At 37.2% G+C, this 26,959-nt stretch overlaps 1 protein-coding gene across 2 annotated transcripts in view; it reads right to left on the bottom strand.

The window, feature by feature from the left end:
• Positions 1 to 541: 541 nt before the first annotated feature.
• The window catches only part of MAP3K2 (mitogen-activated protein kinase kinase kinase 2), a 49,131-nt gene continuing 22,713 nt past the window's right edge, over positions 542 to 26,959 (bottom strand). The window contains exons 6-17 of one of the 2 annotated variants that reach the window (XM_066190199.1): positions 25,272 to 25,385; positions 24,568 to 24,667; positions 23,522 to 23,652; positions 21,406 to 21,485; positions 19,464 to 19,531; positions 16,378 to 16,473; positions 13,649 to 13,855; positions 12,774 to 12,922; positions 10,809 to 10,940; positions 9,532 to 9,661; positions 8,423 to 8,600; positions 542 to 6,692 (exon numbers count right to left, since the gene is read on the bottom strand). In XM_066190199.1, coding sequence (XP_066046296.1) covers positions 6,467 to 6,692; positions 8,423 to 8,600; positions 9,532 to 9,661; positions 10,809 to 10,940; positions 12,774 to 12,922; positions 13,649 to 13,855; positions 16,378 to 16,473; positions 19,464 to 19,531; positions 21,406 to 21,485; positions 23,522 to 23,652; positions 24,568 to 24,667; positions 25,272 to 25,385 — 1,611 coding nt within the window. In that variant the 3' untranslated portion in view covers positions 542 to 6,466. The remainder of the gene's footprint in view (positions 6,693 to 8,422; positions 8,601 to 9,531; positions 9,662 to 10,808; positions 10,941 to 12,773; positions 12,923 to 13,648; positions 13,856 to 16,377; positions 16,474 to 19,463; positions 19,532 to 21,405; positions 21,486 to 23,521; positions 23,653 to 24,567; positions 24,668 to 25,271; positions 25,386 to 26,959) is intronic. The other variant, XM_066190200.1, reaches the window with a different exon arrangement.

Below are 26,959 nucleotides of genomic sequence, written 5' to 3'. Positions count from 1 at the left end.
CTTTTATATATTTAATTATTCTAACTAAACATAGTACCCTTAAAAAACAAGTTCATAAAAATGTAGAAATGAAATTGTGGAATAAGATTACTGGGATATACACGCACACACATTCAATGCATACACAGAATTACAAGGCGGGGTTTTTAATTTTGGAAGGTTAGACAACGGAACTAGCAAGCAATGCCCAACTCCTGAGTTCCTCAACCATGATAACCATAAGCTAATTTTTAAATTGTTTTTATCTTCTTTTTATACACAAGGTATTCCATGTAAAGCAGCAACGGCAGTGCAGTTACTGGTAGCAACATCTCAAAAGTAATAAAAAACCCCATACATCCAGACAGTAGTACATTGCACACGCACGTGATTCTCATACACCCATCGACAATTGGTCAGAGTATTAAATCAGTGTACAAATTAAATATTTCCAAAAATGTGCAAAAAAGTCAACGTTGATAGAAAAAAACACCTTTGTGTACATACATTACAAACTGTGCCCAGCATTCAACTGAGAGTAAAAACATTTACAGTGAGAAACTTATAGATTAAATAGAGAATTTAATGGCTACATAAAAATGTACATTAGATCAAGAGTAAATTTACAAATTTTTATTCATAGCTTCATGAAAACTAAAACCCTATGTTCCAATTAATCTAAGTCTCCTCCACATATTTACAGTGATACTCCATTATACGACTCCTGCGATGTCTGAGATGACAGACACTATGCTTTAATAAACCATTCCAATTTTAGGGTGACACCACCTTTTTTCACTGGTATTAACAAGAAACAAACACTAGGGAACTGACAATCTAATGGCTGTTCAAAAAAAGAAAATGCAATCCTTGTTTTTATATCCACATTATATAAACTTCTGGGGAAAAAGGATCATCTAGGTTTCAGGTAAAAAGCACAAAAAGGCTCTGATGTATTTCCTATGACTACCCACGCATGAGGTGGAGTATCCTTTTCTTTATCTCTCAACAGAAGACCCTGACCTCCAATCCTTACCTGTGGACTCAACATAAGGGCTGAACTATGAGATACAATTTTTAAGCTGTTTAATCCAGGTCCTCTCCCTTCAAAATAAGTTCTTGAAAACTAAGCCCTAGCCAAGGTGTGACTGCTCTGAAACATGAGAAATATCATTTCCTCCTACCCCATCTACCCCTCAACACCATATACGTATGTATTGCTAGAGGAAACCCAAGGATTGCACCAGCAAACTGGGAGCTGCAGCGTCCCGGGTTCAAGTGATGGGCTCCCTGGTGTAAAGCCGGACACACACCATATTCAGGAGCAACCAGGGGCCACCACCCATGCTGGACTTAAGCTTTTCCAGCTAGAAAGAAAAATAAATGGTGTGGGCCAAGCAGGGGATATCAAATGAGAAAGGAGCTCCTTTGTTTCTGATCACAAATTTTGATTCAGAAACCCTGGGTTGACAGCAAACCTGTCCGCCCCCTCAGTGCACATTAGTGGCTCCTCCTGAAGGCAGGATCCCCACCCAGGTAACCGTAGGTGACATCTGGCTGTCACATAAAGAGGACTGGCCACTTCCCAGAGCTTTGGAGCATTCTCACTATGGCACACAAAACAGATCAGGCCACAATTTTATGTTCACGGTGTTCCTGAAATGTCCCAAGGCTCAAACCCAGCTACAGAAGTCACCAGGTTTTAGTCACCAAGCTTATGCAGTAACTTTAGAATGACAACAGTAAGATTAAATTAGAAAGAGCTTTTAAAAAGAACACTCTTCATTTTAATACAAGCATGAATTTTGCATATCAGAACAGCAACTATAAACACCCACACGTTTGAAATATGTGCAGTATCTTTCACTTTTTACTAGTACCTGCTTTACTCAATCAGCAACAGCTTACTGGCGGATATACACTATCTGTAAGTGACAGGAAACATCACTTTTGGCTATATGTATATGGGATAGAAAAGCTTTGGTAATTGTATGTGATTCTACACTGCAGACTTGTCATTGCCACAAGACAGCGAGTTACCAGCAAGAAGAAATGACACTGGCGGCAATACTTCCGCTTTTCCAGAAATATCATAGGGACTTACATTCAAGCACACACATTATACTCTTCTATATGCGTGACACAGTCTTTCAAGATTAAAAAAGTAAGAAATTGGTTATAAATAACTGTATATCTGACCAATTTGCTCAGGTCTCTGAAGCTGCAGTCAGACACTGCTCTATGCTGTCCAAAAGAATGGCTTGCTGTACTGCACTGTACCTATGGGTGCTATGAGGCTTTCAGTCAAGACAACGGCAGGATTAGGATTATCCAAAAGGCACAGGAAAGAAATCTGTTGGTTTGCTTGGACAGATCGTATTCCTGTGCACTGAAAGTAAACAGCTTTTAATACAGTACCACGCTTACAAATGTACCAACTTTGCTTTCAAACTCAGTAAGAAACTCTGCTGCAGAGTCTGGTACCCAGAGCCAGGAAGCCAAATCCTGACAATCCAGTTAATTCCGTGCAGGCAGACAAATCCTCTTTCTGGCATGTGCATTGGTGTACAATCTTCAGAATACAAACAGAAAACGTTTATTAGCACAGGAAGCCAAAATTCACTTCAAAGTTCTGAATTTGAATGTCTGCTGCAGATTATAACTCAAGCACACTTTTCAGTGCAGTTAGGCAAACTCTGCTTTGGGCACTTTGAAAAAACCCACTCTCTAAGACTGCTTTAATGACATGGAATTGTTTGACATATTTCAATATGGTGTTCTAACATGAACAAAATTAAGGCATACAGAGAAAAAGGCACTAGCTAAAAAACCCCAAACTTTTCATTTTATTTTACTGAAAGGACTGTTTAGCTACAAATCAAATTGGAAATCAAGTTAAAAGTTTTAAGCCTATATTTATACTGTCAAGAAAAGACTGTAGATTTAACTATGCAGTTATTATATCCATATATTTTTCAGTTCTTCCATGGATATTTCTATCATCCAAATAAAAAAGCCCCAACTTTCTCTGACACAACACAACTGAAACCTTGAGTCATACTCTTAACAGGACTGTTAGTTACACCATTAAAACCATACCACAGAAGTAGCTTTTGTCACTTAATATGTGCAACAGACAGAATACTAAAAATCACTAGATAAGTAAGACTTTTGAAAATACACATACTCACCGTGAATTTCAACCCTTATTTTTTGAGAGTACAGCTTCATCATGGCATTTACAGAGAAGCAAACCAACCCTGCAGCAGTATTGCTTTCACTGGCATTTTTTAATAATTGGATTCAACAATTAAGACCAATTCGTGATTCCAAAATGCTGGCTTTTTAAGTGAGATACAAGAAGTTGTGAGCAGGGATCTTGGCTCTGCAATCCTCCTCCAACGGAGTTTAAAGCATGAAGTTCCATGCACCCTCACAAATTCTAGAATGAGGAGTCATTCACCATCACCCCAGGAGTCCCTGTAAGAATTTAACAAACTCTGTATATAGCTCGTTATACTACATTACCCCACTAGGGGTAAGTAATAGCCAACCTCTTGGTAAAAGTCCGTTTTAGCTTTGTAATTATTTCTAGCACAAAATATTTGTGTTAATAACCAACTAATTTACTCTAAGTTATTAAAGTCAGTAGAGAAATTCTCCTTAGGGTGAAAAAAAAATAGCTTGAGCCTAACCTTGGTTAAATTTGTAAAATTTTACTAGAATCACTCAAACTGGAAAACGTCAACTTTATTTAAGAAGCACAGTCTTTACACTGGCAGCTTTTTGACATGCCAAAGACATGATGGGAAATGTATTCTGAAAGTTGCTTTTTTCCTGGCTCCAAAGCGCTGACCATTGTCATGACTGAATGCCATTTTTTTTTTTTTTAGAAAAGGCACAAAAGCAGCAAACTTGATTGTTCAGTAATTAAAAATCACAACGAGGAAGTGATATTGCAATATACATGATCCAGCACTGTCTCACAGAATAGTCACATTATAAGAAAACTAGATTCTGAAAACTTTCAAGCTTCAGAGAGTGCAGTTTCTCTTTAGAATAGTATACTTAAATGTTATGAATGCTACAGATAAACCTGGTTACATTTTCCCTTTAATGTCCTTTAATATTTTTGGTAATATAAAATTTCCTTACCTTTTCAGGTATCACTGACCACTACTGATTTTTATATACATTTTCACCTTGGTTTTGGTACTTTCTTAGTCTGAAATCAATCATTTCAATTACATGACCTTGAAAATTACCTACATAAACTATTAGGTTCTACATTAAACTTCCCATCCCTACTGTCACTATATTTTGCTTATAAAGCAAAGGTCCCTTACATCAGAGTACATACCAATTCTTCTTAAAGGCTGCTTCATAGCTTTTATCTAGTGACAGAGAAACAAACAAAAAAAAAAGTCAGTACAAGCTGCCTTTCCTTTCAGCCTTTTACACTTTTCCTGGTCTGACTAGTTCCTCTTGTGCTCAGGAAACCTTGCAGAGTTGCGTACCAAGACCAAGAAAAATATAAGTTGGGCAAAATACTCACATAAGCTGAAGAGGTCACCACTCTCAGTCTCTGGAGAGATGACCACAAAAAAGTCATTCTTACTCCACTACAGGTAAAGTGATTAGGACAGATCCATACTCCTGCTTATCCTCTGGTAAAATATATGGAATATAGCAGAATAAATTTAGAAATCTCATATGTGAGTGACTGTGGGAATGGGTAAGCTTATTGTTCTGTCTCCATGCATTTTGTAAACCTGATAGTCCTCTAAAGATGCAGAACAGGTAGAGCCTTGTCGGACTAGACAAGGGTCACAGTACCAGCCTGCTCTGCCTTTAAAAAACAACAAAAGCAAGCAATGAATCATCCAAAACAGTAAACATAATTTCAGTTCTGTTGTCCAATAGTTTATTTCCAAATGCCCCATTAAATTATTTATGTTCTGTTCTTCTACAAAAATATGAGAGTCTGACTTTTCTATTGTGAAAAGTCAGTTATTCACTACACCTGATCAGTACACCTGGGCTTCTCAACTGAGAAGCAATAGTTCAGATTTTTACTTCTTTTATTATGCTCTTTCAGAAATAGAAAAAGTAATTAACGTACACTTTATGACAGTTGGAAATCTGACAAACACCAATCTGGATTATCAGGCTGGAATTATCACACTCATGTTATTTAATTGCTGGCTCTCGCTGCACTTTTGGCCTGTTCTTTGTACAATTTTCTGTGCTGTAACTCCTTCTTCATAGGATTCATCAGTGCAACCTTATTAAAAGTTTAACTGGAGTCTTAGCTTTCTCAGTGACTCATTCCTGATGTTAAGAGATGTCTGACTTTATTTCAGGAATTTTCAACACATCCTAGATGACTGACCTGCATTACTAAACCAATTTTTTTTTGTGCAGACTAGGAAGAATTTTATATTGTTCAGGCACTTGATGTTGACATACATTCCATCCTAGCGCCTCTCAACAGCTTTGAAAACATTTCTTGTAGCTCATTCTGAATCCAATAACTCATATACTGCACAAGGATTAGTCATTCTCTTTCCCCTGCAGCCATCCATGGGACTGTGGAGGAGAACCGACCCTCAACATCAGTATTTTTTATCAGCTAAGATAACTGTCTGCCTCAAAGATTATGCAACAGAGGTTCTCTTTGGCAGATAGAGCAGGAGGCATTCTCGTAACTATTTATATCCAACAGCTAACCCTTGCCTAGCATGGAAAATTTCCCCTTTGCAGTATAGTAGTTTCTAGGAGTCTGGGCCCATAATCTGTTTACCTGTAATTATTTTCCTGTTAAGATAATACAATAATTCCACACCAAAACCTCTAACTAGTACATCAGTTTTGAGCTCGTTTTTGTTATTTTATTTTGGTCACATAGAAGTACCGGCTAGACATGCTGCTGTACAAAGAGTTCCAAGTTCTTCCAGTTTCATCAATTAACTCTCAGAACCGCAGGTTCCTGCTTAAACTGTAAATTCCAGAAACTGATTAAATGCTAAAACATAAGAAGAACTTAGAACTCTCTGCTGCAAGTACCTAGAATATAGATAAGAATCACATAGAAGCAACCTTGTCCTTTAGCTGCATGTCTATTTTTCCCTGCACCCTGAGTCAGTCAGCGGTGTCAGAAAAAGTCACACAGTTCCTGACTGTCCAAACATTTGTAATTTTTTTCCTCTTTAAATAAGGAACAAATATGTACTAAAGTGCTTTATCTACATCAACCACATCAGTACATTATAGAAACAAAAAGTTCTAGTCCTGGTGGGAGGGGGGGAGAGAAGATTCTCATTTTAGATACAAAATTTAGATTGTTTACAATCTAAGTGAAACAAAGATTCAAGAGAATATTCTCTCTCTTGTCTTTTTTCTCCTTTTTCTTTGTAAAAAATAAAAAATAAAAGTGCAGTCAAATAGAAAATAAATGCAGTAGATGCAAGCTGAGTTGAGGCAGGTGTTAGTGATAGTGTGCAAACGTGTGTCTCAGCAGTTCATCGGCAAACGGTCGCAGCTTGGCCTCGATAAAAATCCGTTTCAAGAAATCCCGAGCGTGGTCGGAGACGTGAGGAGGGAGCTGGGGGTTGGTTGGCTGAGTGGCAATTTTAAAGATGGCAGCCATGGCTTCGAACTCTGCCCACGGGGGCTTCTCAGTGAGCATTTCTACCACTGTGCAACCTACACTCCTGAAACAGAGGCAGAAGTGAAACAGCAGGTTACAACTGAGTCATGCCCTTCCAGGAAAACAAGAAATAGCAGAGAGGGACTAAAATATCGCAAATAAGCAGTGTCCACTTAACACTACAGAGTAGCTTCAGCACAGAACAGGCATTGGGAAAAAACCGGCATGTACTGGTTTTAACTTAATATCTTTAACTTAAAGTTCCACAAATCACTACCTATGTCTCCACTTTATTACTTCCCTGGGCTGAAAGCTACTACCTCAGTGTAGAGATAATTACATATTTATCCAGGCAATACCAACTGTGGTAGGGCACTGCCAGCATCCAGTGCTCAGCAGGATGACAAAGGCCACACTCAACACTGCACTTGGAAGCCTTCCTGCTCCTTGGGGCTGAACAGAAATGCAAAGCATCAGGAATGCTCTGTGCATGACACATGTGTTGCCAGCTCATTACAAATGCACAAGTTATCACCAGTGAATAGTGTGCAACCATCATATGGCAGCTGAAGAGCAAAAGCCCTACTTCATGGTATCTTCTCTTTCAGTTAAGGAGACTAAAAATATACTTAGATTGACAAACAAAAATTTTAAGTTCCTAAACAATCTTTTTTTAGGAACAATGTTTGAAGAATTTAGTAAGGAAGAAGGGCATATATATCTGGCCAGAGAAACTTTGTTCCAGAAGTCCTTAAAGATCAGTATCTCCCAATAACAAGTGAATGATACTGCAAAACGGATAGGCTGAAATTATTTCCCAATTCTTATAAAGTTTGAATATTTTTCAAGATGCTTGCAAGAAGTTTTGTGCTTAAACAGAGGTACATTACTTTACACAAAAAGGATTTACTGACTGACAGCTGTCCAACTTCAGTATTTTTTCTTAAGTTTCCACCAAAAAACACACAATAACCTTGGTACCAATACTTCAAATTTGAACAAGTCAGCTGGTTGATCCTATAGGGTTGACCTATTACTCATGTACATCAGAGTACTAAGTAATCTGAAGTAGCCTAAATAAATTTCCCTGAAGTTAGAAGTATTGCTACTGCTTGGATATAATGTAGTTCCTTTTTAAACACACAGTGTTACTACTCCCCTGTCTGCTGCTGCCTGCCCATTATTGCATATTCACAGATCAGCTGCAGCGCAAAGCGGGTCTCATTGCCAAAGTCATCTGTCCACTGGGCTGGAGCCATGTTAGAATGTGGCATACACAATGTTTCACTAACCTTCATGTTTGAAAATTACCTTTCCTTCTTAGTTCTTAAGTATTTAATAACAACTTAAATCAAATTATTTTTTGATACTCCTTTCTAAATCTGGCAAATTCACTCTTAAGTGTTCAACTTTTAGAGGAGTAGCATTTTATTTTCTGCCTTGGATCAAAGGTAATTCAGTGTTGACATTTCATTACAAACTGCTGTTTCAAAGCTTCATGAATTGTTTTCAGTCAGTACCTCTCCAGAACTAACAAACAGTTTGGTAATCCTAACTTCAGCAAGGTCAGTTGAAAGGATTCTCTTATGATCTCTAAACTGATGCGCTGAGAAACTGCCACATGAAAAATTAAATTTCAGTGTTAAGACTCTCCAAATATGACTGTCAGTGCTCACATTTGTCACCTTCAGCTTAAATCCCAGGATGAAACATTGCAGCTTCAGATAACAAACACTTGCTCTCTGCTGAAAATGAAATGACACTTTTCAGTAGGGAAGAGTTTTTTTAACATACCAGATGTCTGCTTTTCTGCCGTACCCTTCTCCACTAATAACTTCGGGACTCATCCAGTAGGGAGTTCCTGTGACAGACTTCATTCCCGTACCAGAGAGACAGATAGTCTGCAGTCTTTTGCTGGCACCGAAGTCACCAAGCTTCACATTGCCTGCTGAATCGCGCAGAATATTTGCTCCTGGAGGGAAGGGAACACAGCATTACCTTCATGAAAGACTCAAGGTTTTGGTACGGGAAACACTAACATAAGTTTGGATTCAGTGATACAATTCAACATCAACCTAGGATTTCTAGCCAGACAATTTACACTCTGGTCATTCCTACTACTTATTCTGGAGTTCAGAAAATAATGAATTGCGCACACTGGTTTGCATCTCAGGCCTTTTCCAGAAAGGGGCAGTCCCTTTGTAAAGCTCTCCTGACAAAATTAGGAATATGCCATACATGGGACATGAAAAGAAATGGGAAAGGAGTTTCCACACAACTGAAAATGTCTCCGTGCTATTTTAAAGCAAAACCTCAAACTGTGTTACAGATTTGTTCAAAACCGTTACCTGCACAAGATGCACAAATGGACTGTGATATCTCAGCCAGCTTTGGAACAAAACATTGTTGATACAAAGCAACAGAAAAATGGTAAAAAATATTAGGGAATACAACAGCATTGTGTTCAACACAGCTATTCTGCACATCACCATCCTCCTGCATATTCACATCTCGCTAATGCAACACTTGCAAGTCACCTGTACCTTATCTGCAAAAAGTAAATGTTTCACCTGGCTTCCTAGCAGTAAAATGGAAGAAGTCTGATCAGGCAAGTCACCTCTGCTGGTCACTCCTTGTAAAGGAAGGAATTCATCCTGATTGAGGAATTCATCCAGATGGAGACTAAAGAAACATTGCCAGAACTCTGCTAGAACATCCCAAAGTTGCTTATTTTTCCCTCCCCAGGTTACAACACTGACCAGACTGAAAGATGGAAAGGAATCACATTGATTTTCAAGACAGTATTTTGGTATTTCAAACTTAATTGCATTTTAGTGCTTCACGTAAGACTGGAAAAGGATCAGTAATAAAGAGCACTGAAGTGTGCACAGAACTATCATTACCTTTGATATCTCGATGGACAATCATATTACTGTGCAAATAGTGAACTCCTTCCAAAATCTGCCGTGTGTATTTACGAGTCACATTCTCTGTGAGAGCTCCATACGATTTCAGTTGATCTTTGATGGAACCCTATGATACAGAAGTATAAAGCACTAACACTTCTAGAATTCAACTGAAATTCAATTATATTTATGCCTGAAATGTGGACATTTAAAATAACAATTCTTCTTGATTTAACCTTAAAACTCACAAGCAGCAGCATAGTTCCAGTCCAATGTACAGAAAGAGAACAGCACTCTGAAACGTTTTGATGGGTAAGAGATGATACTCAGGGATGGACATAACACACACCCTTTGTGTTAGCTTATACTCAGAAAAAAACATTGTCAAGAAAAAACCACCATGTCCTGTAGGGTGGTGCTTTGGGTAAAAAATAAGAGATAAGCAAATCTTAGCTTAAAATAAGATTAAATCAAAACTTCTTGGGTTTTTTGCAACTATTTCTGTATAACCTGTCTTTGTCACGTGGAGTTACAAACTGCTAAGATTACTTCTGTCACACTGCCCTCCAAATCTCAGAGAAGTTGAAGTCGTCCAATGAAACAAGGCCCAGAACTCAAAAAAATGAAGAAGCAAACAAAAAAACCTACCACACCAAGAAAACAATGCCCAGGCACTGCTTTCCCCCTCTGGAATCTCACAGTAAGTAGACTGCTGTAACTGTTCAGAAATACTGTTTTTATAGGAGCACATTTTATTTAGCTCTGCTGACCCCACTTGGTAAGAAAATGAACATTTACAGTTTTCTGACCTTATAATATTTCCTAACAAAGCAGAAGAACAGCAGTTCAGCATACACTAGGTGCCACACAAGAAGCAAGCACCAAGACTATTTTCTGTATGCACTTATTCTCATTCCCATTTCCAGCTACTTTTTGTTTTCCAGAAATACTTGAAGCGTGGCAAAACAAAACAATAAAATTCAGGGAGATTTAAGAGTTTACCAATGATAATATTATCTTTTCAAAGACATTGCCAGGCACCACTTTGGCCAGAACCAAACACAAAGAGCTTTTGTATGAACCACTGTAATTCTGAAAACCCAAGCAAGCAATGGAGAAGACAGGAGGCTGCAAGCACCTGTCAGTACCCATCTTCAGTGTTTTTAACTAGGACAGTTCTAAACCTCTGTGTGCACTTATGCAAAGCTGAATGCTTGGGTGCGCCTCACACTGCACACAATCGATGGCTGAAGTGGATGAGCTCTCTTGCTTACCCCAGGCATGTACTCCATGAATATTGAGAGTGTCCTTTCAGGTGGATCTCTCAAGAAGCCATAATACTGAACAATTCTTTCATGGAGCAGATTTTTCAGCAACTGAATCTCACACTCAAGTGCATTTACTTCCTGAAAGGGCAAAACGGGACAGATTTACCATGCTTGATGTAGCAAAACCAAGATTTTGGATCTGAATTTTTTCAAGCAGAGCAGTGTGTACATACTGAAGTGTTATGTAAACTAAGTAACAAAATACTCCTACAGTTAAAGTTTTTTGCATTTTATAACAAGAAAATATCAATGTTAAATTGAGGTAATTAAAAACAACCAAAACTATGTCTTTTCAATGCATTATCTTTGAGATGTTTTTGCTGTTTTTTTCATTGTTTATCTTCTCTTGAAGATATGTTTGTTTCAGAGCACAGCAGATACCATTATGTGCATGAGGTCAGTGATCATTATGCAACATGTAATAAGCTTCCACTTGGGCAAAAAAACAACTAACAAAACACAGAACCCCCCCCCCCCCCCCCCCCCAGTTTTAATCTTTGTGGTGGAATAAATAGCATTAATTCTTAACTTCTCCAGAATTGTAGACGATACTTTAAAAATACCTTTGATTACCACTTGATAGTGTAATAAGGAAATACAACAAAGGAAAACACTAACAGCTGGTGCCTTCTCTGGAGCCCTCCAAAATACTACAAATTTTGCAAACAGGAAGTAAGATATTTTGAAATGGACTGTAAAATTAGATGCTGGAAAAATACCAACCCACAAAGTCAAACTTGACGAGATTCCAGATTTCACCGAGCAGTTTTTCATCAAAACCTGAATTTTTATCTGTCATAGCCTATTATGCACACCCTTACACTTCTTAGACTAGAAAGAAAATAATTTTTTTACACACATAGGCACATAGTACTACAAAAGGCTATGACAAGTGAGCTCACCAAACTGTTGCTTCAGGAGAGATACTACCATATTTTAACATTTGCAAAACATAACAAGTTGCTTTGTTACACATTTTAAAGAAGTAGCAACAACTACACTAGGAATCTACAGCACAAATGATTCTTGACTTTTTCTTTGATCCTACACCACTAAACGCAGCAACTATAACTGGCAGCCACTCAGTTCTGCAAACATGCTTACACCCATTGTTTCCCCGGCCTTGCTCCACACAGTGCAGAACGCAGTCATAATGTAGAGAAAGTAATAATTCTCTTCCCATCCTGTAAAAAGCAGCAAGTATGGTTTGGGAAAAGAAGAAATAGTGGATTGATGCTACTTTTAAATTGTTTATCTCCTTCAGCATCCAGCATTTAAAGATGGACAAGTTTAATTTTAGAGAGAGAATAAACTAACATGGAAACTTGTGCTCTTTAGGGAGAAACACAGTGTGTAACAGCAGCTAGTCTTGATGCACAAAGTTCAAAAGAAACAAAACAAACAAACAAAATCCCCAAACACAGAAATACCCCCAAAAGAGATGAAAAGACAGGTAAGAATCTCAAACTGTCTTCATAGCCAAAACCAATTTGTTTTTAGGAATTTGTTTCCAGGAACACATATACTAGTACAGCTTTTTCTGCTTATAAATGTAACTTCTTCCAATTCCTGTTAGTATAACTAATTATCTATTTTAGAGCACACTTCATAATAGTTAGTTTAATTCTAGAGACTGAGACTGCACCAAATCAAATTATGCATCTTCACTGCATAAGGATCTGTCTGAAAATTGCAAAATGTGATGTAATACTAAAATCAGGTAAGCAGGCTAATTTTCTATAGTAATTAATAAAACGGAATTCCTATCAAGGACATGGTTTCCTAACAGAACACAGTTTAAAATATGTTCAAAACACGTTCATCCTGTTCAAGGAAAGGAATGTGAGTCTGGTCTAGAACACACCACTTCAGCAGAAGCCTTTTCCAAGGTCTCTCTTTGCCATCACTTACCTTGCTGGTTTCCGGACTGTCGGGATCAAACTGAACTTGTTTAACAGCCAGTTCTCTTCCAGTATCAGCATCGTAACACAGATATACTCTGCCAAACGCACCTTGACCCAGCAGTTTACCAAGTCTCCAGTTAGTTGGAGCTCGTGGTGCTGAAAATATAAGTATGTTTTGGTTTTCAAATGAGCTTGTTATTCAGCTGATCGAGAAAAACTGGAATACACAGAAAATAATTTTTTAAAAGGCTACTTTTTCAACAACAGAGACCTTGTGTCCTAAACCTCACCATATAAACTACAAAGATCAATAAGACTCCATGTAAGATGGAAAACATGAGCTGCTTAAAATTTATTTACAAAATAAGTTGTGTCAGAACTAAACATACTTAAAACAACTAGCAATAGCTAATCTGAAAAACAGAAAAAGCATGTTAAACAACTTTCTTTTTAAAAAATCGAGGCACAATTACAAGGTATGAACTACTGAAGTCATCACAAAGGATATTTACTCCTGAATTTCTACCACAAGTATGAAGCAGTACCACTAAAAATGTACATTTAACTGAAAACATGACTAACATCTGCAAAAATAAATAGTCTCTGCAACCTAAAAAACCCTTCTCAGGTCTTAAATAGTCTAAGAAATCACTCTTCCAAGGTTTTATTATCACAGATGTAAATTCCAATTGAAAGTCTGCATGAAGGTTGGCAAAGTAAGCAATGAAAATACTGATGAGCACAGTCTTGACCTTTGCCTGTTAGAGAAATAAAACCATGTTATTTAATGGCACGTGTTTGGATGACACACGATAGGTTTTCACACGATATACTTGAAAAGTAAGAGTTTTATAGCGGGGTTCACAAAATGCCAGCACTTACAGCGGCTGGGTGGGCTGATGTCCATGACTGACAAGGTAGGATTGTCTATGTCACTGCCCCTCCTCCTCATTCGGTTATCTTCGTACTCTGGCGTGAAGACACTGCTCCCACTGCTGGTGCTCAGTGAGTGATCAGTGGGGCTGAAACTAACTGGTGATCGGAAGCTGTTCCCCTGAGTCCTCCTGGCTCTTGGAAAAGTTTTACGACCTTCAACGATATACACAGGAGACAAATGTTACAGTACAAAAAGATACTGCAATGCAATGTGTGCATGCAAATACTTTATGAATTCTACATCATCTCTTTAGAACCTGCCACAGAGGAGGACAGGACACAATCATCATGAAATTTAACTGGTTTAACTCTCCACCTAGAAGAAAACAAACATGCATCACAGATGTATATAAGGACTACACAGGATCAAAAACTTATGTTTAAGAGATGAAAATTGGGACCAGATTCTGGAACTGCTCTGAAATATAATAAACATGCTGAAAAACATGGCGACCTGTAAGATGAGAAGAGAAAATGTCCTGCCTCTGCTTTTATTGCTCTATTAATGTGCAAATACCAAATTTCTGATTTTTAGGAGAACAAAATACACATTTACAATCCTGTAGCGCCCAAACCAGCCTCTTCCTTCTGTAAACTAGAAAGAATTGAATGCAGAGACTGCCAAATGGAATCAACAGGAAAATCACAAAAGTATTTTAGAAATCAAAACACAAGCAATGCAAAATTTGGGGATGGCTATGGCATCTGAATAAAAATCCAGAGCACCAATCTTCAACATGTTAATTTGATTACAACCAGATGATTAATACAATTTATGTTAATCTACTTAGATAACACAAGTATTTTTAGGATAGCATCTCTTGATTAAGTTTCATTCTACAGAACTCAGCAGTAACTGAAGGAGTCTCTGATTCATTAGGTATTACGCTGAAGGAGGTGTTCCCAGAGGACTAAAGAAAGCAGATAAAATATCTTTGAAATAGTAGACTCAGATTATATACTAGTCTGGACGATTTAAATTCCAAGAAAGATATGCAAGCAGTTTTGTTCACCATTGAGAAGATAAAAATGTGATAAACCAGTCATAATTGGTTTGCCTTATGTAGCTAATCCAATTTTCCCATTTCAATGGGACATTCTCACAAGCCAACTCGTGAAGTGTTGCAGACCAGCTTACTATGCAAATGATGCTCAAGACAGATTCAGGGAAGTTATCAATGATTTCTCATCAAATGGAAAGATAATTTAAGTGGACATCTCCAGCAGTTTATCTTCAGTCTACTTCCATACACTATTTTAACTCATGATGTACATATGATGGAACTTAACACACTGAAATATTGCAGATGACATCATGTTAAGTGTGGACCAAAGTCCATTTAAAGATAAAAATTAAAATTCACAGTGGTATTGGAAGTTAGAGATGATTCAAAAACCAGCAAAATGAAATTCAGTAAGGAAGTACAGTATATATATTGTACTTAAAGAGAAATCTAATGCAGAAACTACAAAGTGTAAAGCAATTGGCTGGACTGAAATCACGAAGAAAATGAAATAGGAAATGTAACCAACGACTGAAGAGCAGTCAGAATGGTGACCAGAAAGTAGGGTCATTCTGCAATATATTAATGTGACTGCTACATACCAAGTTCTGCTTTTATCCCATATTATACATAAGGGACCATGAGAAAAACCTCAGCTCAGGTAGGAGAAGAAAATTAAGGTGAGAAAACAGGTATGTGTGTGATGTAGTGATATATAAGGGCAATGAACAATTCTTCACTGTGTTAAAATAGAGGAACTAGTTAGTATTTTCATTGGCAGGAAAACGTTTTGGGAGACAGAGAAAGTTAAGTTATAAGATAAGCTATCTTGGAAGTTGGAAACATGAAGAGAGTGTGTTTTCTGTTGAAGTCAACTTAGTGTTTACTTGAAAGTCAGTGTGACAGATCTTTGCCTCTTTAAATCTTGCCTTAGAGCAAGGGACTGGACTTTGCAATGCCTCAGTTTGATATTTCTGTGATTCCTGTAATGTAATTCCATTTATTGCTGTGCTCATTCCACACTGCAAGTGAAGCTATCTGGGAGACATTTTTTCTTAATACGTCTCAATTAGCGCGTGACACACCCTGAAGTATGAAAATCCTTCAGCTGCTCCTCTCCACTTCCTTTAGAAATTTAACACGTTAAATTTATATCAATGGTATTACTGTCCAAACAAGTTTTGTGGACACATTAGCAGGTGCTGCCTTGCATTCCAACAATTTATTTCATCAGCTAATTCTCAGTTTACATCACTGCTCTTAAATGGTATTTACTCTTTTAATCTAAGAAACTGTTAACAGGACCTCCACCATACTTGGGACTTCTTAAAGCAAAACAAGACATTACAAACTAATGTACCTACTTTAGCTAGAAAAGGGTCATAAAGGTCAAAAACCTATACTGAATGACTTGTATGTGGCCAAAGATAGCAAACACTGCTCAGTTCTGCACATGAGTCAGGAATTCTGTAATCCATAACTTTACCAGAGATAAAACTGCTCAGAGGCTCTATCAATCATTAGAAGTTTAGCAAATGTGTTTGGGGAAAGAATTTAAGCTTTCAATTTCTTCAATATTTTCATTTAATTTCATTAAGATCTTACAATGTTATTCCACATTTTCAGATGAGAAAAACAGATAATTAAAACTGTTGCAGTGTTCATACTTACCATCACTGTAGTCTTGTTGATGATATGAAATATGATATCTTCTGGGATAAGTCCCCCCCTTTCCAAATTTCTCAAATATTGGGATATCATACTCTACTAGAAAATAAAAGGATTCATTTCAAAATTTAAAATATGACAAAAGCATGTTAAATTAATCACTTTGGTAATACAAACTTAAAATGGGTAAACATATCAGAGGATATGAAGGGTTGAAGCATCAGAGCAAAAAGAGATTTATAAAACAAAATCACACAACTCACAAGAACTGAAAGGACTTCAATCAAAAGTCCCAAAGGATCAAGAATTCAACAGCTCAAGTGGTTTGTAACCTCATGCTTAAAAGAATGTTGGAGGACTAAAGTATGCCTGATTACTCCAGTTTTAAAAATACTTTCTAGAGAAGAAACTATTCCAAAGAATATAATTTAAAGTTGTATAAATACAAAGAACTGGTGAATGAGTCAACACAGCTTGAATTACTAAAACACATTCAAGAGATCCTCTTTCAAAAGTTATTGAGGAGGAAAAGTATAAGATAAGGGAAAAAGTCCCTCAAGCATAAATAATTGGTTAGAAGATAAGAAGAGAGGAAACAGTCAACAGTCCACAGGAAACTGGGCTCAAAACTCATGCAGTTTAATTATCCATGAATTCTGTGCAGAGAACAAGGAACAGTGAAGTGACAAAATCACTTTGAGAAATAAAACCAACAGAATAATTAGAGAAGGCCCTTAAGAGTCTATGTGACTGGATATTGCAGATGAAATTCAGTGTAGACTTCTGTAAAGGTTTGTGATACAGACTTCCAAAAAAGCAGCACCTGTACTCTTTGTATTAGCTGAGAAGAAAATGAAGTGCTGTAAGATACACTGAACAAAAATCTGGTCTACTCCATTTCACAGAATTTAGTAAAACTGGAAAATATTCAGAAGTACTGAGATGATCGAAGATCCAAAACTGCTTCTCCATAAGCAATGTAGGCTCCTATATACTAGAAAAGCAAGAGCTCAGGGAGCAAAGAGGTCCATAAAAAATCAATCCAAAAAAATCCACTGGAAAAACAGTAACAGAAAACAAAAAGTCTTAAAAAAAGTCACAAAGCACATACTTCATAAAACACAATAAATTGCACAACTTTCTGTTGCAACCTACAGCTGATGCTGAGAAAGTTAACATAAATTGAAATTGGGACAAGAAAAATCTGTGGAAGGAAAGCAAACCTATCAAATCAAAGAAGAACATCTTGCATTTACAGAACCCTGGAGCAACATGTGACTAGGAATATATCCTGGAGAGAGGAACACTACACACCCTTCTGCAGAAGCTCAGTACTGGTTGTGGCAGGAGGAAAGACTAGGCCAGATGGACATTTTTTCTGCTTCTGCTACACATCAAATCATGATAATAAATATTGAATATGGAATTAATGACTGCTGTCTATCCCACTGTAAACATGCCAGAATATGCTATGGGGAAAAACCCCAACAAGACCCCATAAAAAATATTGCAAGATGATCTTATTAGAAAAGTAACTGTAATGAACGCAAATAAACTAGATTAGGATTATACAAAAGGCCAAGTCATTTTGGACATTTCCAACTCTTGGTACTTATCTCTGCCACCTAAATGTTTCTTACACACAGTTGTATTTTCATTTTTATTTAAAAGTGGTGCAATCTGTTAAACATTCTCAAATTCTAAAAAGAAAAACTCACCATCACATATTTATCTGGATAAACCTTCAAAATCAAAACAAAAGCCTCAATATTTCTAATAGACTGAAGAAACATAAAACCCTTTTGATTTACTGGAAACTAATTATTGTTCAACAGCAAATTTTTGTGGTGAAACACGACTGTGAAAAGACATTTCAGAGCACTTTCAAGGTTACCCCGTGCACTTCACAGCCTGAACCCTGCACAACAACTTGGATTCGAGCCCAGAGTATTGTATGAAAAAAAGCATTCATGGTGAGATTAATTTATAGGCACAGCACACAGCTCTCTATCCTTTAACTTTGCAGTGCTTTCAATTACAAAAGTTGTGAGCACTTCAAAGTGATTCTTATTTCACATAGAAGAAAACAAAGGCTCCATGTGCTGGTTTTGGCTGGGATAGAGTTAATTTTCTTCATAGTGGCTCTTATGGTGCTATATTTTGGATCTGTGGCCAAAACACTGTTCATAACATATTTTAGTTATTGCTGAAGCACATTTACACAGAATCAAGGAGCTTTTTTGCTTCACACGTGGCCTGCCAGCTGGTGGAATGGGCTGGGAGGCACAAGAAGCTGGGAAGGAACACACCTGGGACAGCTGGCCCCAACTGACTCAAGGGATATCCCATACTATCTGAGGTTTTGCTCTGCAACAAAAGCTGGGAGACAGATGAAAGAAGGAAGGACATACATAGTGATGGTGTTTGTCTTCCCAGTAACCACTAGGAATGATGAAGCCCTGCTTTCCTGGAAATGGCTGAACACCTCCCTGCTGATGGGAAGTGGTGAATGAATTCATGGTCTTGTTTTGCTTGTGTATGCAGCTTTTGCTGTAGTATTAAAGTGCCCTTATTTTAACTCACGAGTTTTCTTACTTTTCCCCTTGGATTCTCTCCCTGATATCACATGGGGGAGTGAATGAGCAGCTGTGTGGGGCTTAGCTGCCTACTGGGGTTAAACCACACCACCTCCAAATGAAATAAATTAACCACAGTTACACACCAACTTAGAGACAGATATCACAGCCCAATTTAACTAAGTGTTGCATGCCTTTATGCATTGCAACGTTTGTTCTTTTTAGAGGCAGATATATATACTATATTATGTTATACACCATATATTATACACCACATTATATTATACACCCACTAGAAGTGGTGTCACACACAAGAATCCAGAAGAAATGTGAAATTTCTTGTATTTCCATGCTATCTTTCACTGTGTGCATTTGGTGTTGTTTTGCTCTCTTTTACCATATTGTTTGTGTAATACAATACTTCCCCAACGTGAACATCCCTTCTAAGTCCTATTATTTGCAAGAGGAGCAGTTTTCTGGGAAGCTAGTGTGTCTCCAGTGATTTTTGCCTACCTGAGAATTCCTGATGGTTATCTGGATAGCTCTGTGCTCTTGGCATCCGAGACTTGGGATAGTTGTCCCTGAAAGTGTAAAAACACACAGAATCTAAAAACTACTGTTAATCTAGACTTAAGCTTATTGTCCTCTTACTGATGAAAAGCCACTGCTATACAGGCTGCTGCACCAGTTTACAAAGGTGGAACTCTGAAACTCAATACTAGTAGGTAACTGTAACAACCGAGGATCAGTAACAATGGAAAAGCTTGCTTATTGAGCTTAATGTCGGTAAGAAAGCAACAGACTGTTAATTAGCAATGATATTAGTAAAAACATGAATTATCACAAGTACAGCCACAAAGGAACACTGTTATGTTTAACACCTTTATGGCTAAACACAAAGGTTTACAGACTGGCAAATCGGTTATACAGACTACAAAAACTCTTGAGGAAATTTAACTAAAGAAATGTAGAACCATTTAATGAGGAAAAACATTTCCCCTTCTCTCCAAGAAAGTCATAGGATTAAGAGAGTGATTTTATTGAGTTATAGAATGATGAAGAATTTTTTGGTTCTTACATGATCACATTGTTTCTTACCTACAGTTGGTATGTAACTCCCAGCCACCAAAAGGAATGGATGGGATTGCCAGTCAGAGCAATCGATAACAGTTTATTTCCATAAACATACCAAAACAGTGTCCTCCTTTTTCTGGTAACAATTTCTCTAATGGGTAACAGAAGCTAAATGGAGACACAAAACCTACATCTTTGTAGGAAATATTTAAATGGGAAAAAAAAAAAAAAGGAAAACAAACTAAGTAGAGGTGACAAATTAAGTAAATAAAAACAACCAAAAGAAGTTTTGAAGAAGAAATATGAGTTGCATTTAGTTTGCTTTGTTTCTCCTTCTTCCACTCACTCCTACCCCACAAAAATCCTAAATTTGGCAGTTAGGTAAAATTTCTTTTCTGTGGAGCTACATTAAACACTGTGTACGTATAACCTACCACACTGAAACCACAAAATACCTTTCACATCTGTTGTCTTCTTGCTTGTGAAATGCAGACTTAGTAAATTCAAAATTGGATTTATTAGACCAAATCTATTTGTGTCCTCAAACCACATATTCTCAAACGAAATAGTACTACTGAATAATACAGCTCTGATTAACTGCTACAGGCAGTGACCTCCAACTCTTCACCTTTCTTCCATTTAAATAAAGTATTTATTTAGCAGTTTTATTTCTTTCACAGTTTGAAACAAACAAAGAGCAAATCTGCACATTAAACCCCAGGTTATTTGCCTGACCACCATAAACCAAACAGGAATATGTTCTACTTGACTTGGCTGGTGGACAGTGACCCCCTCAAAACACAGGAGTCTCCTCAGAGGTCAATCCAAAAAGACCCCCCAGAGCACACACTGCCTCTTGCTGACTGGTAGGCTTTAACAAAGAAAAAGAAGTCGAAAGTTTGCAACAGGAACAAGGGGAGAGGAACAGACAGTAATTGCAAAGGAAAGGATGGGATTGCCTGTTGAGGCCTGTAAATGACTCTACCCTCCTCGAGTTGGGTACCCTCTGCTTTGGCAAAGGAAAGCCTACTTCATATGGCAGTGCCTAAGAACTGTAAATTTACTGGAGTGGCTCACTGCCAGGGAATATACACCACACATATGAAAGACCTGGCAACATTTAGTAAAAACCTTTAGTATATTTTTTTAGGATCTTAAATCTAAATTTTTGTGGTTTAAATACAAATTATTAAAAAAAAAAAGCACTACAGTATTTTCCATGTATTAGTAAGCAATTAAGTTTCAACAAGTTTTTATAAACATTCCAGAACTTACAAAGGAATTTCTGGAAGAAGTACTGTCACTCGAGAGGAGCTGTATTTTACAACTGAGACATTATGCAATCTAATAAAGATAATTAATTAATGTAAATAATTTTTACCCATCTAACGGGCTGTCAAGCGAGGGACAGCTTCCTGAGCCAGAGTTTTCAGGACTGCTCAAAGACAATGGATCCAGCATCTAATAAATAACAAACAGAGGAAGATCAACAAATTCAAGGGTTTGGGTTTTTTCTTTTTCTTTTTTTTTTTTTTTCTAAATAGCTATGGGTTTTGCTATAAAACAGCTAATAAGAAACAAAACCAAATCAGATAAGAACTGGTAAAAACAGACTGGAAAGATCATCTGCTGCATTAAAATGAGCTCCTTCCTAAAATGAAGTTTGTTTTGGTATATTGTAAAACATCTATTATTTTCTATGAATTGGACACCAGTCTTTTGCTGTAAATTAAGCAGTTACCCCTCCAATTTTTATGGTCTGTGCTGCATCTTAAAGGTCCTGGGCACACACTTTGCCCTACACCAATCAAGGACTTATTAAAGAAATAGTGTCCAGAAAGTGAGTTTGCACTCTGCAAATCCCAACACTTAAATGAACTCTGTATTGGGGAGGACAACATTTACCACAGGTTCAGCATTTTTAATTCCTCTTGTCTCATGCTGAACTATATTATTTATCTCTCTAACCCAATGCACTATGGCCCAACTGGCAGCCCACGGGTTTTATCCAACCCCTGATCTCTTACAAAAAAGTGTGGGATCTGCTGTCAGAGTACAAATAGCTGTGCTCAGGCAGATCAACAGCAGAGCAAAGTAAAACCCCCACTCCCAAACTCCCCTCTTGTCTTTGTTGGGCAGGCTGTGAAAGACAAAGGCAGCATGGCCAACACCTGTCAAGGTGAGTTGGCAATGTAGAGAGGGGCAAACAGAATTTGTGAGCCCACCACCCCAAACTGGCCCTTGAGGCTGCTTGGGTTGAACTAACCTGGCTTCTTATGAAGTAAAATCCATTAATTTAAACCTGCTGACAGCCCACACAGCAATGCATTCATGACAGGTTATATATTTCTGGAATACCTAGGAGTGAATGGACATCCCAGGCTTAAGGGATCATCTGTCTGTCTGACCAGTCAGTGACCAGAAATACTTTGCCCAGGCCAAAAGTAACTATTTCACTGGAATGAATCCAGACCCTGACTGGATCTGACCACATGGCTATGATAATGAATAGCCCTGGTCTGGAAAGTAGGAGATTCAGTCTCTATTCTCAGCTCAGTCATTAAAATTGTGCAACAAATTGCACTGTCCTTTGCCTTTATTTTATCATCTGTCTCTCATTTAGTCAGCTCATAAATACCATTGCCTCTTGCCATTTGTAAATATACCGCCAATGTCAACAACAACTTGAACTGATTTGTGTATGCAGCATTATTTTTCTTTCCTCCTTGAAACATCTCTTTTTCCATTGCCAATTCTGTAAGCAGTTACATTCCTGCTTCCTTTCCTGCTGTTTTGAAGGGAAATTTTTTATACTCAGAAAGTAGGATTTTTATTTTTGCTAAGTGTGCTGATATCTTACACTACTGCAGGTGAGTTAGAAGAAAAAATAACATACATTTGTGATCTTTACACACCAAAGAGTGAATTTGGGAAGTCTTTCAGAGCTTATTTATGCCAGGCCTACTGCCAACCCCTTGCCTCTACCCCAACACAGTATCTACCACATAGAATCACAGAATATTCTGAGTTGGAAAGAATCCACAAGGATCATTGAGTCCAACTGTCAAGTATCAACTGAGTCCAAATAATTCTGACAGATTCAAACTCTTTCTTAAAATCTCCTTTTAATTACCTGGAAAAGTTGTAAAGCTGGTCTTGCTTACATTTCATTCTCTGTAAAATAAAGGGGCTTGTGCTTTCTAATGTAGACATCTCTCCTGTTATTTGTATTTATCACTATATCACTCAACTATTGTGGCAATTAAGAATATTATCGTTCTCCTAGTAACAGCATATTTAAAAAAATGAAGAGACAGAGGACATAAAACCAACCAGGTTCAGCAAGACTAAGCAGCACAATTATTTGAACCTCATGTTACCAATAGCGTTATCATCAATTTTTTTTTGCTACTCTAATAATTCCATATCCATCTTGAACAGCAGTATTTCATAAATAAACTTAACAAAAACTTTAATTTCAATAATCACAGACGTACCTGATCCATACTTTCTGGAATGAATTCACCCTCGCTGTTGATACTGGTGAAGGACCCATTTCGAGCCACCTGATGCAGCTCATCTGGAATGTATCCTGGGGGAGGGGAACTCCTATCACGAGTATTAGAACCTTTTGAAAGAAAAGGGCCAGTCAGAGTCTCTCTTCTAACCCAGAATTCAAGGGCTTTATTCAAATGCTTCACAGGCATTGAGCCTGCCTGGATCACTTCTTGCTTTAGGAATTCCCCAAATGCCTGTGCAATGCAAGACTTAAGTATAGCATTTAAGATCTGCAATCCAGAAATTACAAAAAAATTGGGGCAGAGTTGCCTCAATGACATTAAAGAGAATTTTCATTATACAGGAACCAAAATATAATTTGCCCGCACATCTAGATAGGTAAATTCCTTCTTTTGAACAAAATCCAAATCCAAACCCTTCTACCCATGCAGCTTTCCAACTCTTGAGAATTTCTGTTTTTCTTTGTTGAATATTAAATCTGTAAGAATATAAATACATATATTCATAATAAAAGCATAATAATTAAATTGTCTGGAAAATTATTCATTAAGCTCTCTAGTCTCATAACTGAATTTGGAAGTTAACATCACCGAGCTTTAAAATATGAATAAGCAAAAAGGTTATATCAATCCCATAATCAGTATCTTAACCAAATGCTCACACAGTAAAAAAAAAATGGAGATCCTAAACTGAGCAAGGAAACATATTGCTCTATAAGCAGATTTTTCAGTAGCTCTTTACTGTATCAGAAAATAAAGAGGAGTACTAACATCATCTTTTTAGGTTACCCTGAAATAACTCTACATACACTTATTTATTTGTGGGGTTTTTTTTGATTATTTTCTGTATTATATATATTTAAAACACTATTGTCTTAATATTCAAAATCCACTCCCCCAAGTGAAAATTCTGTAGTAGTCATTGGTAAGTAGAAGAGACAGTCTGTGTTAAGAGTGGAGATTTCATGAAAAGAATACTACAAAATACATTTTTACAATTAAAGCTGTTGAAATGGGCAGCTTACCTATTACAGACAGTCGCCTTTTCCTGTCTGTCACACCAAACACTGTATTATCTAAATCTTCCAGTGAGGGCAAGGGTTCGACGTTATTTACACTGGGTGACTGGAAATGCATAAGTATTACAACCTGCAGTTACTACTTCACATTCCTGACAATGAAAAGACTTTGTAAACTTTATCAGCTTTGTGCAGTACATTCCATTTTTTAAGCAGTCAAAAAAGCAGCTTGTCAATTTACATCACAATTCTATTTTAGTAGCTCATTTGTAGTCTTTATAATTCATTTTCAATATGCACCAGTACACAAATCCTATGAATGTCAATGCCAAGATTTGTTAGATAATCTAAACTCACCGTTTAGTCTGTAGACCACTAGTCTTTGCTACAACAAATATTGAACTTCCCACACATGACTTAAAGAGCAGTTTCAAATAACTGCCATTACTTAAATTCTGTATGCTTTTTTTGTACCATTCTACATAGGCTCACTTTTCTACCACTGTAAGGTAGGCAAACAAAAAGACAGGAACAGTATCTAGGAAAGAGTTAAAACTGAGTCAGTAGAAAATGCTAATGGATGCTTAAAGTGAAATGAAGGAGCAATCAGGATGATATTCAATTGAGAAAATGCCATCTTTAAGAAAAGATACAAATTATACTTAATTATGAAAAGTGAGGAAAAAGACATTTAGCAGGTCTACTCATACCTGTGTATTTCCATGTATTACAAGCAGTATCTTGAGACTCTTCATATGTACACTACGGTCAAGTAGCTCAACAGCTTTGTCCAGGTCATCTTGTGTGGTTAATGGAATTACAAGCTACAAAAGAAGGGGCAGGGGAAAATTGGGTCAATGCCTAAATTAACACAAGTCTGTAAGATAAACAGAATTCCTATTTCACAGAGTATAAAGCAGATTTTTCTATCTCGAATATTACAAATAAACTTGTTTAAATTTGCCTCACTAACAGAACTTCACTCAAAAACAGCATTTGTTAAGGAAGATGTGATCCATGTACAACAACTCTAGTCCTCTCTAGAATCTTACTTGTATCTAATTAACCAGAATTAAGTTGGCATACACGTATCTTTAGAACAGAAAACTATGCCACTATTGTGCAGTTGAGATCTGAATTCTACAAAAATTAAAACTGGGCTCATGTTTCAGGAGTGTAAGTTACAGCTTCTGCTTGTAACAAAGGAAAAACAGAATACAGATTTTTAAATCTATTCTACTTGTAGAATAAATCTATTCTACTATTTTAAATCTATTCTACTCAGTCAATGATGCCTAAATACACCACCACTCATACAATACAGTACTTTTATACAAAAAGAGAAGGGATTGGGGAGGAAGATCTTGATAAAATGAAGAGGATGCTTATTTGTTAAATTGCACTTTTAATACTAGTGACACATTATTACCATTGCATATCTGAAAGGTGATGGGATGATTTGCCAACTAGTGCAGAAGGTAAGAAGCAGAAAACCTACTCAAATGCCAAAAAGTATACCAGTGGAAGGAGTTGAGGCTAAAGCATTATGAAGGGCCATTTCACCTGACCTTCCTAACCTCCAAAAACCTTCTGCTGGAATTCTTCATTTTGAGGATCGGTTTCACAGAAGTGCCTGGTAATGTAGTGAGTAACCAACAAACAGCAATCACTGGCATTTTCTTCTGCAAAGATGCAGAGTGGATACAGCAGTTACGTTGTGCTTAACCAAGCAGATAAATAAGCCTACGCACACTTTGCTGACTCAAGGCAAAAACGAGATGTAAACCCTAAGAATGGATCCCGCATCTGTAAATAAGTTTGCTATTAATATTTCCATCCCTACCTCTAAAGGAAAGCCAGAAGTAATGTTGATCAGGCATAAGTGGCTTGACAGTGCTGGCCCTGTTACCAAGAAATCTTTGGGAACCAGACACTTTAGAAGAACAACAGTTAAGACTAGTTCTCCAATCTACACATCATCTAAATGCAGCATTCTAGCAATTACCTAACAAGATTAGTCCTCAAAGAAAATTATCTACAAGAAAGGACAAATGCTCTTTCAAATATATAAACATGACAAAGCTTAAAGAGGTAAAGAATTTTCCAAGGTCACAAAACAGGACTGTGGCAAATCAGGAAGACAATTTATCCATTCCTCAACAAGTTGGAGGTATCATTATAATATAAAACTACTCATGAAACATTTTATGCATTTCCTGCCTATCCTAATTCGGACAAGACTCATATGTTTGAGAAAACACACATACACACATTAGAAATCTGGGGGTTTGTGACAGGAGTAAGTTTGGTCACAGAAGTGGTTCTGACTTCTTAAAAGAGCAAATTTCAGCCTTAAAATTATCAATGTCAAAGGCAGGAACTTAGAGGACACAGAATA

The sequence above is a fragment of the Chamaea fasciata genome, unplaced genomic scaffold (assembly GCF_029207755.1).
Source record: "Chamaea fasciata isolate MVZ Bird 193981 ecotype frontalis unplaced genomic scaffold, bChaFas1.0.hap1 SCAF_8, whole genome shotgun sequence".
In the NCBI taxonomy this organism is placed as follows: domain Eukaryota; kingdom Metazoa; phylum Chordata; class Aves; order Passeriformes; family Sylviidae; genus Chamaea; species Chamaea fasciata.
The sequence above is the reverse complement of the archived record's forward strand: the minus strand, read 5'-3'. Positions and strand labels throughout refer to the sequence as shown.